At 49.4% G+C, this 17,008-nt stretch overlaps 1 protein-coding gene across 1 annotated transcript in view; it reads right to left on the minus strand.

The window, feature by feature from the left end:
• Positions 1-314: 314 nt before the first annotated feature.
• LOC122428157 overlaps positions 315-17,008 on the minus strand; it is a 53,970-nt gene continuing 37,276 nt past the window's right edge. The window contains exons 6-12 of the mRNA XM_043447966.1: positions 16,611-16,737; positions 13,334-13,392; positions 9,815-9,923; positions 4,853-5,056; positions 4,060-4,151; positions 2,592-2,721; positions 315-525 (exon numbers count right to left, since the gene is read on the minus strand). Coding sequence (XP_043303901.1) covers positions 521-525; positions 2,592-2,721; positions 4,060-4,151; positions 4,853-5,056; positions 9,815-9,923; positions 13,334-13,392; positions 16,611-16,737 — 726 coding nt within the window. The 3' untranslated portion in view covers positions 315-520. The remainder of the gene's footprint in view (positions 526-2,591; positions 2,722-4,059; positions 4,152-4,852; positions 5,057-9,814; positions 9,924-13,333; positions 13,393-16,610; positions 16,738-17,008) is intronic.

Below are 17,008 nucleotides of genomic sequence, written 5' to 3' on the forward strand. Positions count from 1 at the left end.
TGTATTACTTCATCTTCACCCCACCCCTTGTGGTTGATGGGCAGCACTAGTGTCCTTATAATTCAGTAGAGGAAACCAAAGCATACGTATACCACGGAGACTCACCATGAGAGGGAGGGGTGGGTATAGGCTCAGGGATGCTTGGCATGAGGGCTCCGAGAGCAGGTGTGTGTGGTACTCACTTTCTGTGCTTGCAGAGGCACACACACTCCACCAACATCTTCCCAGATCGAAGCTGCTCAACTTACAGTTCCTGGGAGCAATACTTACAGGGCAGACACTGCCAAGCCCAAGACAAAAAGACAGACTGAGTCTGTTGTGCAAACACACACACGCGCATGGTTTATTTTCTTCTGGGTCAATAGAGTAGACAGCTCTCCTGACTCATCCTTGCTGTCCCATCCTCAGGGCCCAGGATCCTCCACTCTTCTTCCACCGAGGGAGATGGCTCTTTGGAAGCTAACCTCTGTGCGCCCGGGATGCATCCTGGGGTCCCCACTGGTGAAAGGTGGGCACTGCTTTATGCTGCAGAGTTGGGAAGGGAGAGAAGACAGTTTACTACCAGGAAAAAGCTGTGGAGCCCAAGGGCCTCTTCAGATGGAGCCCAATCCATGTCTGCTCTGCTTATCCCAGATGCTCCTGGAGAGACAACTGTGTCCTGGATGGAGAAGTGGGACAGGGTCCTGGAAGAGGGGGCCCTGAGAGGAGGGCCTGCCTGGTACCCCACGCACACAGCTCAGGCTCAGATAGGATGGCTGAGTCACATCATGCTGCATGCGTGAACCTGTGACTCCAGAACACACCACACCGGGTACCGGGTGGAGCGCTCACCCCTGGCACCTCTCCCTCCCTAAATCTCACTTGTCTAATCGATTCTTGGGACAGGGCTGCCAGGTTGTTGGATTGGGGCGAGGAGAGTGGGGCAGGTCCTAGGCAGTTAGGCGCCCTTGGACAGTGGCTGTGCACCTTCTCTTCTTCCTTCCCTCCCCCTCTGCTCCCCATCCTTGCTTGAGAGCATCTGCCCCGGCCTGATTCCAGGGGGATTTTGCTACTTACGTGTTGTTGTTCAGTGGTGTCCGACTCTGCAGGCCAGGCAAATGCTCTCAAGCAAGGATGGGGAGGAGAGGAGAATGGAAGGAAGAAGGGGAGGGGCCTCCAAGCTCCTGAAGCAGCAGGACCTGCTCCATCCCTCTCATTGCCAGGACCCTTGGCCTTGAGGCTTAGCTATTTATGGAGCAGGGATGCTACACCTTGTACCTGATGTGGTGTGTTCTGGAGTCACTGCTTCACCGTGATGGTGAAGCCCCAGGGGTCCCCCACCTCAGCGTGAATTAGCAGGGGACTGGGGTGCCGTCCCATTCATAGGAAACAGATAAGCTGACAATGAACAAGTCCAGCTGTTTCTCGCCGGCACCATGCTGGTGATTGCCAGTAATGCACCAGCGAGGTGGTACCAGGTCTGAAAGTATTGAAATCTGCCAGACTGACTGGTACACAGCCACTGTCCTAGGGCCCCTAAGTGCCTAGGAACTACCCCCTTCCCCTTGCCTCATTATAGCAACATGGCAGCCATGTCCCGAGAAGTTCCCCCTTGTTAATGACTTTTATCACCACCTCGGGCTTCCCAGGTAGTGCTAGTGGTAAAGAACCTGCTTGCCAATGCAGGAGACATAAGACATGTGGGTTCAATCCCTGGGTCCGGAAGATCTCCGGGAGGAGGGCATGGTAACCCACTCATGTATTCTTGCCTGGAGAACTCCATGGACAGAGGAGCCTGGTGGGCTACAGTCCATGGGGTTGCAGAGCTGGACACGACTGAAGTGACTTAGGACACATCACTCACCACCACCTCATTCATAAACAGAACATGGCAAGATGTGAACAGTAAAAACTTCTAGGGAAGGGATTGGGCAGAGGTGTGGGGAGTGAAGAGGGATGTTCACATTTTATGTTCCTCCCAACAGTCATGTTTAGATATTTATAATGAAGTGGTACTCATGGCATTTTCTTCAGAGAAGGGTGTAGGCACCAGGCCTGCATGAGACATAGCCATGAACACTCTCTGTGCCCTCCCTCACCTCTCCCCACCGGGTGGACCTCTGGGCCCTTCTTTGTCTCAGGAGTTTGGGACTGTCCTCTTGGGTCCTTCCTCTGTCAACCTTCTAGAAGCCCACCTTCCACAGATAGGGAACTGCCTCGCCCCTGGGTGCCCATAGCATCTTGTCCATGGGGGGCAGCTCTCCTCTGGGACACATTGCACCCCAACAGTCTAGTGACTGAGGGTCTGTCCAGGCAGTTAAGAGCTGGAGGCCAGGGGCTTCTCCATATTTTCATCCCCTGGAAGCACCCAGACCAGGGGCTGACCCCCAGTGGGTGCTAGACTTAGGATGACAGTATCACCATTCATCACCAAGACTGGATATGCTGGCCATGCAAGACGTAGGCTAAGTGAAGAAATGAGGAATGCAGGCATGACTAAGTGAACGGACAGGAATTTCTGGGCCTCAGTTTCATGGACCAGTGAGGACCTGGAGGAAGCATGTGTGAGGGCAGAGGAGGGGGAGAGGGTCTGCCCCGGACGGCGGGCTCACCCGTGTCCATTACTCGCAGGCCGAAGTGGGACAGCATGATGACCATGTTCAGGTTCTCAAACTCCTTCTCCAGGACGACCCCGTAGGTCTTCAGGCCAGCCAGCTCCACCTCCAGCCGCTGCTGTCGGTTCTGAAAGGAACACCAAGGTGTTCGTATGGCTAGCCCCAAAACTTTCCAATGGAATGAACAAATGAATGAGTAGCTGAATGAATGAGTAAATAAGCAAGTGAATAAATAAGTATGTAACTATGTATCTAAGTGAGGAAGTAAATAAATGAACCAATAAATAAGCACATAATTATAAGGAAATAAGTCCACACGTAAATAAACAGGCACCAAGTGAATAAGTAATCAAATAAGCAAACAATTAGACAAAAAGGGTCTTGCAGCTGCTCTTGTAGGGCACACACAGAAGCCACGAACATAATCAATCTCCCCTCCCTGAGTCCAAGGAATAAACAGCTGTCCCACTGACAGAGCACCACCCCCTTGTTAAAAATACTACTTGGGGCCGGACTCTTCATGTCTCTCAGTATCTCACCTGCCCTCCTGCCCAGGTGGTGTCCCTGCCTCCTGTTATATAAGTAGGCCTGGAGAGGGAGCTCCCTGAGGGTCAGGGAGCTGCCCCAGCCCCACGGCCAGGGAGAGGAGCCCAGACCCACAGCTGGGCCTGATTTCCGAGTTGGTCCTTCTCTGGCTCCCATCTGCAGGGTCCCCAGCCAGGATGCCCCAGGATGGGGCAGCCCCAGGGCGAGGGCAGGATTTGCAGATCAAGTGTGACTGTGAGCCAGGCCCTCAGCCCCTCTCAACATCCGTGGCGAGGTAGACGTGGTCGTCCTCCTCTAAGACGTGGGCTGGGAGCTCAGCGAGCCACTCTGCTAAGAAGGGCCCGGACCGTAAGGGACACCCCCTCCCAGCCCCACTGTTCACGCCCTCCCCACCGGCCAGGCTGCTGAGCCAGGGGCCCTGGCTGGGCTGACAGCCAGGGAGCTGCGTCAGGTGGGCCATCACACAATAACTGGGGTGTTCCCTTTAATTTTTTTGTTTTAAACACTCACTGTTCTTTAATAACTACACTCAAAGGAGTGTGGCAAACCAGGGGGCCCAACATGGGCAGCGGGCCAGGGACATGCAGAAATAGCAGGCCAGATGCCACGGGGCAGCGTGGATGGCCTCGGAGCCGTGAGTGAAGCCAGCAGGCAGCACAAGAAGGCCCACAGCACGATTTCTGCACCTTGGAAATACTCTGTATATTACAGACAGACACTCCACATTTTACAAAAATATGCAACAAGTGTGGGCTAGCAGGAACCGTGCGGAGGGAAGCGGCACCGTGGCTTTCGATGTGTTCTTTTAATCGGACCACGTGGTCTTCCTCTCCAGCTTCCTGGCCCACCAGGCCGGGCCCTGAGCTGAGCAGCGGGCTACAGAGATGGGGACTGGCTGCTTCCCTCCGGAGCGCCTCACCTGGAACTCCAGCAGCTGCCTCTGCAGGGCCTCCTGCTCCGCTTGCCCTCTTTCTAGAGTCTTCCTCAGCTCTCTGAGCTCAGATTCTCTGACTGGGAGGAAGGCGGAGAGAAGACCGACTTTATCTCTTCCTTTCCACCCAAAACTTCCCCTTTTCTTTGAACCACACCTCACATGGGCAACGTTTGGGACCCTAATATGTGCAGGTGACCTCAAAACCCTTTTAAATAGAGTTAACTTTGTCCCTTGATAACGGAAAGGACATCTATCCATTGGAGGAAATGTGGCAAATACAAAAAGGAATAAAGAAAAACACCCTCCTCTTGCCTGCCAGAGATAACCACTGCTAACATTTGCATGGATTCACGCATGCGTAGTTTTATATAGTTGAGATCATAAGGAAGTTATGAAGAACATGGGTCTTGAAACCCAAGGACTTGGATCTAAATCTCAGCTCACTATCTGTGCAACCACGCGCAAGTTACTCAACCTCTCTGTGCACACTTTCCTTATCTTTAAAAGGAGGTGATACTATAACCGACCTCACAGTACCTTTATGACAATTAAAAGGTAGTTATTATAAACTTCTGACCTGTACCTGGCTTATTGGAAGCCCTCAGTTATTTCCCATCTGATTATCTTTATTTATTGCTATTCTCCTAATGTTAATACCAACCTTTTATTTTTCCCACTTAATATTATAATATAACCTATTAGGTAAGCTATTCTTCCTACGATTATAAAACCCTCAGTCACCAAAGTTACTAGCGAGTGGTGGAACTTGACTACTCACTTTGCATAAGCTTAAAAATGAACTCTTGCAAGAAACACAAGTCAAATGAAGCAAAACCCTTCTCTGGAATCAGGCCTCCGAGAAGAAGCGGGTCAGGATACTCGGCTTCCTCCTCTGGGTCCCCTTTGTTCAAATTCTGACCTTCCTCTCCCTCCAGAAGCTCCAGATGCTTCAAGCACTCAGCAGAGTCTTTTTCAAATTCCCCTAAAAAAGCAAAGAAACCCCATGTCAAAGGTCAGCCCCTGAGCACAAGATGAGTGGCTCTTCTGGACCTGGCCCTCTCTTCAGATGTGGGCAAGCCCCTCCATCCCAAGCCCCCCTCCCTGTGCCAGGTCCCCAGATGTAAAAGAAGAATGCACTGGGACTGGTGCTGAGTGGAGGCCAGCGGGCAGACTTCCTGGAGGAGGGGGTCCTTGGCTGAGACTGGTATCTTTTTTCCAAACAATTTTGAGATCTAATTCACATACCATACAATTTACCCATTAAAAGGGTATAATTCAATGGTTTTTAGTATACTCTAAAATATTTAGTATATTTAGTATATACATGCAATCACCACAACAATCATTTTTAGAATATATTCATCACCACCCCAAGAAAATCTTGGTTCCTTTCGGCCATTACCTCCCATCCCCCACCACTCCCTCAACCCTGTGCATATGAGCTAAGTCACTTCAGTCATGTTTGACTCTTTGTGACCCCATGGACTGTAGCCTGCCAGGCTCCTCTGTCCATGGAATTTTCCAGGCAAGAATACTGGAGTGGGTTGCCATGCCTTCCTCTAGGGGATCTTCCCAACCCAGGAATCGAATCCGCACCTCTAATGTCTCCTTCATTAGGCAGGCAGGTTCTTTACCACTAGCATCACCTGGGAAGCCCCAACCCTAGGCAGCCATTTGTCTGCCTTCTGTCTCTACAAATTTCCGTATTCTGGACATTTCATATACAGGAAATCCTACAATATGTGGTCCTTTGTGACTGGATTTTTAACTTACCATGTTTTCAAGGATCGTCTATGTTACAGCACAAATCAGTACCTCACTCCTTTTCATGGCTGAATAATATTCCACTGCACGGAGGGACCATATTTTGTTTATTCATTCATCAGTTGATGGATGTTTGGATTGCTTCCACCTTGGGGCTACTGTGAACAATGTTGTTACGCACATCCATAGTGTTGTGTGAACATACATTTTCAGCTCTCTTAGGTACATACCTAGGAGTGGAATTGCTGGATCCTATATTGGGTGGGCCAAAAGTTCATTCGGGTTTTTCAGTAACATCTTACGGAAAAAACTGAACAAACTTTTTCGCCAACTCAATAGTAACTCTATGCTTAACCTTTTGAGGAACTGTCAGACTACATTCCAAAGTGACTGCCCGACTTGACATTCCCACTGGCAGTGAATCAGGACTACAATTCCTCCCCATCTTCTCCAAAACTTGCTATTATACACCTCTTTGTTAGGACTTTGGAAGGTGAACAGGAGGGAGACCAGGTGCACAGAGGGGGGAAAACCATGCCTAGAGAAGGGCAGCTTGAGGAGAGAGACAAGGAGACTGCAGAGAACAGAGCTATGGGGACCATTAGCAGTGTGAGATTCCTGGGAGGTAAGTGGGGTAGGGAACTGGTCCGCTTATCCGCTACAGCCCCTAAGCTCATAATAATAATAGTAGACCCCAGAGTGTGCCGAGCATCACAGAATTATCTTGTTTCCTTACAGCAGCCCCTTGAGGTCAGTAGTATTATCATTATTCCCAATTTTGCACTTGAAAAAGAGAAGGCAGTGGGTAGAAAATTCAACCAAGGTGATAAAGGCACTAAGTGGCAGAGGAGGGTTGCAAACTCAGGTCATTCATGGTGACAGGGCTCTGCCCACCTAAGATATCACAAAGGCAGGGATGCCTGCTGTCATCACAGAAAGGAGACAGCAAGAATTAAACCCCCAGAGCCCCCTGTGGAGGCATAAGGCACCCTAGTGGTTGCCCAGAAATGGGGCGTGACTGCTCACGGGTACGGTGCTGTCTGGGCTGATGGAAATGTTCTAAAGTGGTTGCACATATCTGGGAATATACGGAAAACCACTCTCAGTGGGTGCGTTTTATGGTGTGTGAATTAGATCCCAGTAACACAGTTAAAACAATGAGCTCTGGGCCCTGGCTTCCCATCTGTGCCACGCCCTGGTTTTGGGGAGAGGAAAGAGAGAGCTGGGGAGGAGACAGCCTCTTCTAGGGCTGGAGCAGGCGATTCCTGGGCTTACACTCGCCTCGAAGGGCACCGTGAACCACGTGAGATTCAGCTCCAAAGGGACTCATGGCTAACGCCCCCTCCCATCAGCACTGAGACTCAGAGACCCAGAGACTCAGACAGTGCAGCTGCCCTAGACCCTGATTTCCAGCAATATCACAGCAGTAAAGGCAGACGTGGAAATGCCCTCGAGAGCTTGACTGTTAACATAAGACTTGCAGGCTGTTTAGAGGGAACCCTAAGCGAGGTGTGCCCATGTCTGTTTCCCTTTAAATAACTTTAGAGGTCCTCGGAGAGTTACATGGAATCAGAGCCACATGTACCTACAGCCTCACGTCTCCCAGCACATGATTTTATAGATTTTGAAATGAGCCGTAATCCTCTCCAGCGGGTAATTTACACGGTATAACTCTAGGTATCTGAGCTCACGCATTATACTCAATTATAAGTAATGAGATGCATTTTCACCTTCACTGCCATTATTCACCTTCAACAAGACATTACTGAAGATAGTTTATTGCCTTACAAACCCCAGATGAAGGTCAGCCTCCTGTAGATCTGTGCATTTTCCTTCATCAAATGTCTATTAAGAATCTACTATGAGCAAGAGATATGTCCTAAACCACACAGCTCCCTCCTTCCAGGACAGTAGACATGTGTGTGTGTGTCTATGTGGGTGTGTCTGTGTGTGTCAGCATGTCTGTGTGTAAGCGTGTCTTGTGTCTCTGCATGCATGTGCCCACGTGTGTACATGGTGATGGAACAGTAGAAGAGGAAGATAATTTCTAACCAAAGGGTACATGCTGGAGGCTCAGGAGCACCCCTTTCCCCCAAGTTTGGGACCAGGAACAACCTTCCTAGGGGAGGTGGCATCTCAGGGGCACCAAGTGGGCACAGGCTCTGATGTCCATCCTCGGAAGAGCCCTGTGAGGCGAGCAGTTCATCCTTATGTTACAGATGTGGTGGTGGAAGCAGAGAGAGGTTAAGTGATTGGCCCCAGGCCACTCAGCAGGCAGGGTGCAGAAAAGAGGCTTAAGTCAGATCTATTTCTGTTTTAACAACAGTAAAGAATAGGTGGGAAAAAATTCACCCCCTTGTTTTGCACCTGACATGATGGTTGAGGATCTTCCCTAGTCCAGATCACACCTCTGACTTCACATAGTTCCAATCATTGCAGGGTCTCTGTCTTCTGTGAGTCTCCTTTCGCTCCATTGCAAGACGTTTTAATGGAAAGATGTTGTATTAATCCACATACTTCAGTTTCTTTGGGACAGAGCTCTGCCTTATTCTTTCTATGTCCCTAGCACCTGGCTCAGTGCCAGGAGGGAATAAGTACCCAGGAGTTATTTGTTGAACATATTCATTCATTCATGCTTCTACAGATACACAGTGAGTACTGGCTATGAGTGTCAGGCAAGGCTCTAGATCCAGGGGATAATACAGTGACTAAAACGGGGAATAAATCCCCAAACATGAGGGGCTTGTATGCTGGTGGGAGACAGCAAACAATAACAAAGATGGACAAATGAAAGAGGCCGATAGGAGATGATGGAATAAGGGAGGGAGAGAAAGCTGGAGAGGGGCCCAGGGAGGGGCAGGAGGTGCGCAGCAAGGCCGGGGCCGGCCTCCTGGGAGAGTGAAGTCGCTCAGTCATGTCCGACTCTTCGCGACCCCATGGTCTGTAGCCCACCAGGCTCCTCGGTCCATGGGATTTTCCAGGCAAGAATACTGGAGTGGGTTGCCATTTCCTTCTCCAGGGGATCTTCCTGACCCAGGGATTGAACCTGGATCTCCCGTATTGTAGGCAGACGCGGCCTCCTGGGGAAGAGGTCAGCTAAACAAGACAAAGGTCAAGGGGAGAGGCGAGCCTTGCAGGGACAGGCTGAGTGCTCCAGGCAGAGAGGATGCTGTGCTCAGGCCTGGAGGCCACATGGGGCGGCAGCAGAAGGTCTGGGAGCCATTAAGGAGGCCGCGGGGGTTCCAGGAGGTTCTAAGGCCCCTGAGGGGTGGGGCCAGAGCAGAAGGGCCCTTGTCAATTAAGAGGCAAGTCTATCTGCGCTTCCTTGGAAGACCCACTCCCCTCCCACACACCTACCTAGCATTAAGACTGTTTGAATAGACCCTGCCTTAAAATTAAATTTAAATGACAAGGAGTCTCTGGGCTGTGGGATGGTGAACTCCTAGCATAGATGGAGGCAGGGTTTGCCTTGCCGCATTAAGCTGGTTGGGCTTCCCTAGTGGCTCAGCGGTAAAGAATCCACCTGCCAGCGCAGATGTGGCTTTGATCCCTGCGTTGGGAAGATCCCCTGGAGAAGGAGACGGCTTCAGTTCAGTTCAGTTCAGTCATTCAGTCATGTCTGACTCTGCGACCCCATGGACAGCAGCACACCAGGCTTCGCTGTCCATCACCAACTCCCAAAGCTTGCTCAAACTCATGTTCATCCAGTTGGTGATGGCATCCAACCATCTCATCCTCTGTCGTCCCCTTCTCCTCCTGCCTTCAATCTTTCCCAGCATCAGGGTCTTTTCCAATGAGTCAACTCTTCACATCAGGTGGCCAAAGTATTGGCATCAGGTGGCCAAAGAAATGGATACCCACTCCAGTATTCTTGTCTGGGCAATCTCATGGACAGAGGAGCCTGGTGGGCTACAGTCCATGGGGTGGCAAAGAGTCGGACACGACTGAGCCACTAAACAACAGCTGAGCTGGTTACCTGTGAGGTTCTGCAGATGCTGCTTCCCCAGCAGGTGCTCCCTCTTGTTATGCAGGGAACTGAAGAACTGCCTGCAGGTCCGACAGTACAGGTCATCGTTCTCATCACCCTGTGGACACAGAGAGTTCCTGGTGAGCAGAGGGGAGGCACAGGGATCCTGCCTTCTCCAAACATAAGTGTTAAAGTGTTAGTCACTCAGTTGTGTCTGACTCTTTGTGACCCTATGGCCTGTAGCCTGCCAGGTTCCTCTGTCCATGGGATTCTCCAGGCAAGAACACCGGAGTGTGTTGCCAATCCCTTCCCAAGGGATCTTCCCAACCCAAGGATTGAATCCAGGTCTCCTACACTACAGGAAGACTCTTTATCTTCTGAGTCACTAGGGAAGCCCCCTGTTTGAACATAAAATTAGCTTAAAATGGCAGATGGGCTTCAGGTGGGTCCAGCCGGGTCCAGCTAGTCCCTTTTCCACCTGTGAAATCACCGGCTGGTTTGGGGCTTTTCTGAGCACAGCTGAGAATTTCAATTCATCCCAAGGTCTGTGTCACTGGGTGGGAGAGAGAATAGTAGGAATGTGGCAAAGAGGGTACAACAGGCAGTGTTTGAGAATTGGCGGTTATAGAGGGATAACAATTAGCCACGATAGTGGTGGTCAGGCTCTCTGGCCCTATGTCCTTTCCCTCTCACCCTACATCCTGTAAACAATGACTGCATGGTTATGTAATGGCTGAGATCATCCATAGCACTGTGCACATACATCATGATGTAATTGCTTGGCCGCGTGCCGCCTTTGTTCCTGTATACTTATATAAGCACTACCCGGAACATCCCTTGTTGCTGCATCAGCCATGAGTGAACAGAGCACGTCTGCAGTTCCTACAGTTCCTTGAATTTTCTTCCAGCTTCCCTGCATGCATCTTGCCTACCTTGGGTTCATCGATTAGTGAGACAGTGGTATTATCTGAGTCCACGACCAATTCTGAGTTTTTCACATGTTCAGAGTTTACTTTCCAATCCTGAACAAACTCTAAATGACTAAATGACAAAGATGTGTCTTTTTATCAAAACACATATGCACCAACCTGTAGGTGCTTGCCTATCCATGGGCCACTTCTGAAAGATGCACCAGAAACTGGTCATAGTGGACACCTGAGGATGCAGGGACAGGGTGGGTGAGGGAGGGACTGGGTCTCTGGCTGAGCAGAAACCCACCTTGTACTGTAAACCTCTGTGCACTGTTTGCATTTTTAAAACCGGGCACATGTATTATTTTTAACAGAAAAATAATTTTAAAAGAGGTATACATATTTGATTACATGTATTAATTCCGAGATATAAAAACTTGCCAAGATCTGACAAGAGATGGGTCCTAGCAAAGGCCTGAAGTGTCAGCTCTTAACATCCCCTCATAATCAAGCTTTGAGCTACATAAGGTTATGAGGAAGGCCAGCCTCAGACTACCAGGTGCTGGACTAAGGTCATAGGGTGGGTAAGGAAAAAAAATGAGGTTCTGGAGCAGCATGGTGCCTGCTGGCATTCATCCATGGTGGGTGGGGAAAATGGTAGTGATGTGAGCCCGGCAGGGAGATGGAGGCCAAGTCATGGCAGGCACTGGGAGCCAGTGCGGGCTCCAGGGAGAGGATGGTTGGGCTGGTGGGGAAGTAGCTGGATGCGCAGAGCAGGCCCCTCCAGGGGAAGGGGCTGCTGGGCGGGGGAGGGAAACTCCACTCACGTGGCTCCTGCCATAGCGGCTCCAGCCTGGGTCACAGAGGGGCTGGCCTTTCCAGGTGGACAATTAACTCAGGAAGTCCTTTGCCCTCTGAGTCTCAAATCATCATCTAATGATAAAGAATGTTATACTTAAAACAATGTTTAAAGTTATTATGAATGCATGTTGAAAGTAATAGAAAAGGGATGCATAAAAAGTCAAAGGTATCCAACATCCCATTTCTACTCACTGTAGGCAAGAGCTTCTTGGGTAGCCTTCCAGAAAGTTTCGATATAAACTCATTTGTGTGCGTCTGTGCTTAGTCACTCAGTCTGACTGTTCGTGACCCTATGGACTGTAGTCCACCAGGCTCCCCTGTCCAAGGAATTTTCCAGGCAAAAATACTGGAGTGGGTTGCCAGTTCCTATTCCAGGGGATCTTCCTGACCCAGGGATGGAACCCACATCTCTTGAGTCTTCTGCATTGGCAGGCGGGTTCTTTACCATGGCACTACCTGGGAAGTCCCATAAATGCATCTGTCTGGCCCCTTAAGATTTACTTTCGGTTGTTCTTCATTTGTTAAATATCTATTTCATCATTACTTAAAACTCAAAGGGGAAGCGCCTACGAATTACATCTTAGCTTGGGCATCTGACAATCCAGGTCCCCACCACCCTGTCCTTGACCCTATACGCACATTGTCTGTTCCAGGCGTCCAGAACTGTTCATGGTTCCCCACATGCCCTGAGCTGCTTCCCATCCCCAGGCCTCTGCACGTCCTGTTCCCTAGCCTAGAGCTCCCTCTTTGCTTCATTTCCATCTGGCCAGCATTTTCTCGAGGAATTTCCCATTTCCTCTTCATGAGCATCATCTCAGAATCACGTGCCCTGAGACTGGCCCAGACAGCCTCGGGCGGGGTCCCTCTCGTTGTGCACGCATCCCGATCACAGCAGATCCTAGTGTCATGTGTTGCACACTTGCCAGTTCGCCCTGGACAGGAGTCATGGGCCGTGCTTCACCCACTTCTGCATCCTGAGTCTGCTGCCCCGCCTCTGGGCACTGAGCTGGGCTTCATACATACTTGTCCAAGGAACCTCAAAGAAAGGCCTCCATGAGGGACTGATGTGTGAGCCACACTCCAGCGATGCTTGAACCCCTGTGCCCAGATGTTTTGTTTCCTGGGCTGCCATAACCAAGTACCACCAATTGAGTGGCTTAGAATAACAGAAGTTCACTCTCACAGTTCCAGAGTCCAGCAGTCTGAAATCAACCTGACTAGTCCAACATTTTGATGTGGGCAGGGCCTAGTTCCCTCTGGAGGTTCTGGGAGAAGCTGTTCTTACCTCTTCCAGCCTCTTGGGGTGGTTGATGCCTTCCTTAGCTTGGGGCCACATCACTCCAATCTCTGCCAGTGGTCACGTGGCCTCCTCCTCTTTGGTGTCAAATCTCCCTCCATCTCCCTCTTGTAAGGACACTGATGACCACATAATTGTCGTTCAGTCGCTAAGTCATATCCAACCCTTTGCGACCCCATGCCAGGCTTCCTTGTCCTTCACTATTTCCCGGAGTTTGCTCAAATTCATGTCCATTGAGTCGGTGATGCTATCTAACCCTCTCATCCTCTGCGTAATGCCCCTCTCTTAAGATCCTTAACTTAATCACAACTTCAAGGACTTCCCCGGTTTTTCCTATATAAGGTAACATTCACAGGCCCCAGGAATTAGAATTCAGATCTCCTTTGGGAGGCACTGTTTCTCAGGGCCCCACACCAAATGAGGCTGATTAGTTTAAAACCACACTCCCCCAGTACTTACATCAACTGCCGAGAAGTCAAGGCCCTTGCCCTCAAATTCATGTCCTGGCACACCTGTTCCTGATAGAAAAACAAATAGCATCATTTTACAAAGCATCTGTGTCAGAATAGGCCTCAGCCGTGCTGGGAGAGAATCAATTCAAGGGTCAGAGGTGCCTTCTGAGGATGAAAACACTTATCCTAAGAGGTCTCCATGCTTCCTGCTGGAGGATCAGTACTTGACTTCAGTTGCTCAATTTCTGGCTGATTCATGTTGATACATGGCAGAAACCAATACAATATTGTAAAGAAATTATCCTTCAATTAAAAATCAATTAATTAAAAACCTCAGGGAAAATGTGTAAAAATTTTTTTTAAAAAGAGGTCTTCAAATACCTTATTATAAACCAAGAAGAAACACCAGATACCTCTGATTTCAATTTATAATAAACAGCTAGCCAGGTATGAAATGAAGATTAAAGAGAAACAAGAAGAAATATAAACAATTCATTTTTTATTAGCATGGCAGAATCTAGGTGGTTTTTTAAAAAAATTGTTCATTATAATTATTAAATTTTTATATAGTAAACTTTTAAAATATACTGTGTTTTCAATAAGGCAGAAATACATCTTGTTTAAAAACCAAGTTCTCTTGGAGTAGCCTTTCCTTGTAACATGGCAACTAGTCATATGATGACAATCTACAAATAATCACAAAAATAAGAAGGCAATAGGAGACCAACATGGCTGAAGAATGAAACAAGATGAGGTGTTCTCTGCTAAGTCTGACAAATGGCATTTTTAGGGAGAAATACATGAACAGAGAATGACAACTGCCCTCTGGGGATCCTTAGCTAGAGGTCTCAGGGCATGATCTGCTTAACTTTGAACATGAGGACCAGAGGCTTCACAACTCCCTTGGAACCATCCAACACCCCACTTTGTTAATGCCAATTATAAGCTAGACCAGTAGTTTTTAGAGGATTATTTTTATCTGGAGGTGCTTCACTGAAAACAAATATTAAGTGGAAACACAAGAAGCACAATGGACCAGAGTGGAACTGTCTGTGGACCAACCCGGCCCTCTGCTTGTTTTTGTAAATAAAGTTTTAGTGGCGCACAGTCTCACCCATTTGTTAACATATTGTCTATGGCTCCTTTCCTGCTACAACCATAGAGTTCAGTGGTTGCAACAGAGACCATGGCACCCATAAAGAGTAAAGCATTTACTATCTAGTCCTTTACAGAAGCTCACAGATCCCTGCTCTGGATGAAGCTATGGTGGGGGGCTCGTGCCCCAGAACAAAGGGTACAAAGCATGAATATTTGCTGAACTCACTGTATGCTAAGCTCCTATGGTTTAACTTGCTCAATGAGCACCAGGCCCGATGCTGGGACCTGGGAAGTCCTATCACAGCCCCACGTTCCATATGAGGAAACTGAGGCCCTGAATGCTTTAATGATTTGGGCAAGGTGACAGAGCCAGAATTTGACCCCAGCATTTGGCCCACTGAGCCCACACCTGACCACTATGGAGACGGTGTTCTGCCAGGCTCAGGTGGAAAGGAGAAGCAGCAAAGTGGAGAACTGAGAGGTTCTGTTGGGATGCCGGCCAGCCCCTAGAATGGGGAATGCAGGAAGAACCCTTAGGAGGGACAGTGATGAGCTCTGGTGAGAACGCCCAGTGCTGCTCTAGGTCATGGGCCCCTTGGTGGGGAATGTGCCACAAGTAGGGTGGAGTTCCTGTCTCTGCCTTAGGCCTGCACCCCTCAGAGGCACACTACAAGGATTTTGGTGCAAGCATTTTTTTTTTTTTTTTTTTTGCACAGTGATCCCAGGAAATCTGGTAGAGGAGAGGGGAAGTGGGTCAGGGGAGAGGGGAAAACCAGCCGTGCAGGGGTGGGGTGGGGCTGGCGCTCGCTGAGCCCAGGCCCAGTCAACAGGGCGCAGTCCCACAAGGAGCCTCTAGGGGACGCATGGGACACACTTCAGCAAGGCGGGTAGGGGCGACTTGAGGTCTTTATCCGCCATTGTTGCCCTTCTTGTGTGCGCTGGCTTAGGGATGTTCAGGGTCTTACTTCCTGGCACATCAGGCATGACTCAGGCTGGGCAAGGCTGAGTCCCTTCACCAGCAGCATGGACTGAATCAGGCGTGTGTTGGAAATGCAGACTCCAGACCTGCTGGGTCAGAACCTGCATTTTAAAAGGCCTCGGGGTGATCCAGGGCACTTAACTGTTCCATAACTGTGGGTTCCTTTCCTCCTCCTAAGGATTAAAATGGAATCACTGTCCCAGCACCACTCTGACATTCCCCAGGAGGAGGAGGGAGTGGGGTGCCTCCTCCATAATTAGGTACAAGGTGTCTCAAACCCCCCAAAAGACAGCCACAAAGGGATGATGTCAGCTGCTTTGTGTCGGGGCATGGCTCCTTCCCCTCCTCCAGTTTTGCTCAGGTATAATTGACAAAAAATGTCTATACTTCAAGTGTTCAAAGCAGATGACTGGATATAGTATACCTTACCACAATCAAGTTAATTAACACATCCTTCATCCTACATAGTCTTCTTTTCTGTATCTGTGGTGAGAGCACCTGTGATCATGTTGTTTAGTCACTAAGTCTCTTTTGTGACCCCATGGGCTGTAGCCCACCAGGCTCCTCTGTCCATGGAATTCTCCAGGCAAGAATACTGGGGTGGGTTGCCATTTCCTCCTGCAGGGGATCTCCCTGATCCAGGGATCGAACCTGTGTTTCCTGAGTGGGTACTTATGATCTACTCTCAGCAAATCCAATACACAATGGGGAAAGGATAATCTCTTCAATAAATGATGTTGGGAAAACTGGATAACCACATGCAAAAGAATGAAACTGGACACATCTTACACCACACACAAAAATGAACTTGAAATGGATTAAAGACTTAAATGTAAGACCTGAAGCTGAAAAAAAGCTCCTAGAAGAAAACATCAGGAAAAAGCTCCTAGACACCAGTCTTGGCAATGGTGTTTTGGATAGCACACCAAAAGCACAGCGACAAAAGCAAAAAATTAGGACTATATCAAACTAAAAGGTTTCTGCGCTGCACACTCCAATGAAAAGGCAACCTACGAAATGGGAGAAGACACCTGCAAACCGTACATCTCCCAAGGGGTTGATACCCCCAAATACATAAGGATGTGAATGTTGACAGAGGCTGGGACTAACACAGAGGGCTCTCCAAACCTCCATCTGCGGCAGAACATCTCACAGTCCCGAGCCTGGGAGACAGCCCCTGCAGCCCACCCTGGCCAGGCTCACTCACCGCACAGCGCCTGCACCTTGAGCTCGGTCCGCCTCCGCAGGAAGGCTCGGTAAGCCTCAGAGTTCTGGTAGGCCTGCAGCTCGCAGATGTAGCGCTGCTTGTCCTCATCCGCCTCACAGACATACCTCTGGAAGAAGGAGCACAGAGATCCTGTGAGACTCCCCTCATCTGCAGGGGGCCAGTGGCATCCCCTTGTCCAACTTGCCTTGGTCTCTCTAGGATGGTACCAAGAAGCTATTGCTCATCTTCTGCTTGCATACCTCCAGGGATGGAAACCTCACTACCTAACAGCAAGTTCACGCCTCTTTCGAATGACACAGACCATAGAGAAGGTCTTCCTTCCAGTCAACTAGAACCTGCCTCCCTGTGGCTTTCACCACAACTGGTGTGGTCTGATG

This window comes from Cervus canadensis, chromosome 26 (genome assembly GCF_019320065.1).
Source record: "Cervus canadensis isolate Bull #8, Minnesota chromosome 26, ASM1932006v1, whole genome shotgun sequence".
NCBI lineage: Eukaryota > Metazoa > Chordata > Mammalia > Artiodactyla > Cervidae > Cervus > Cervus canadensis.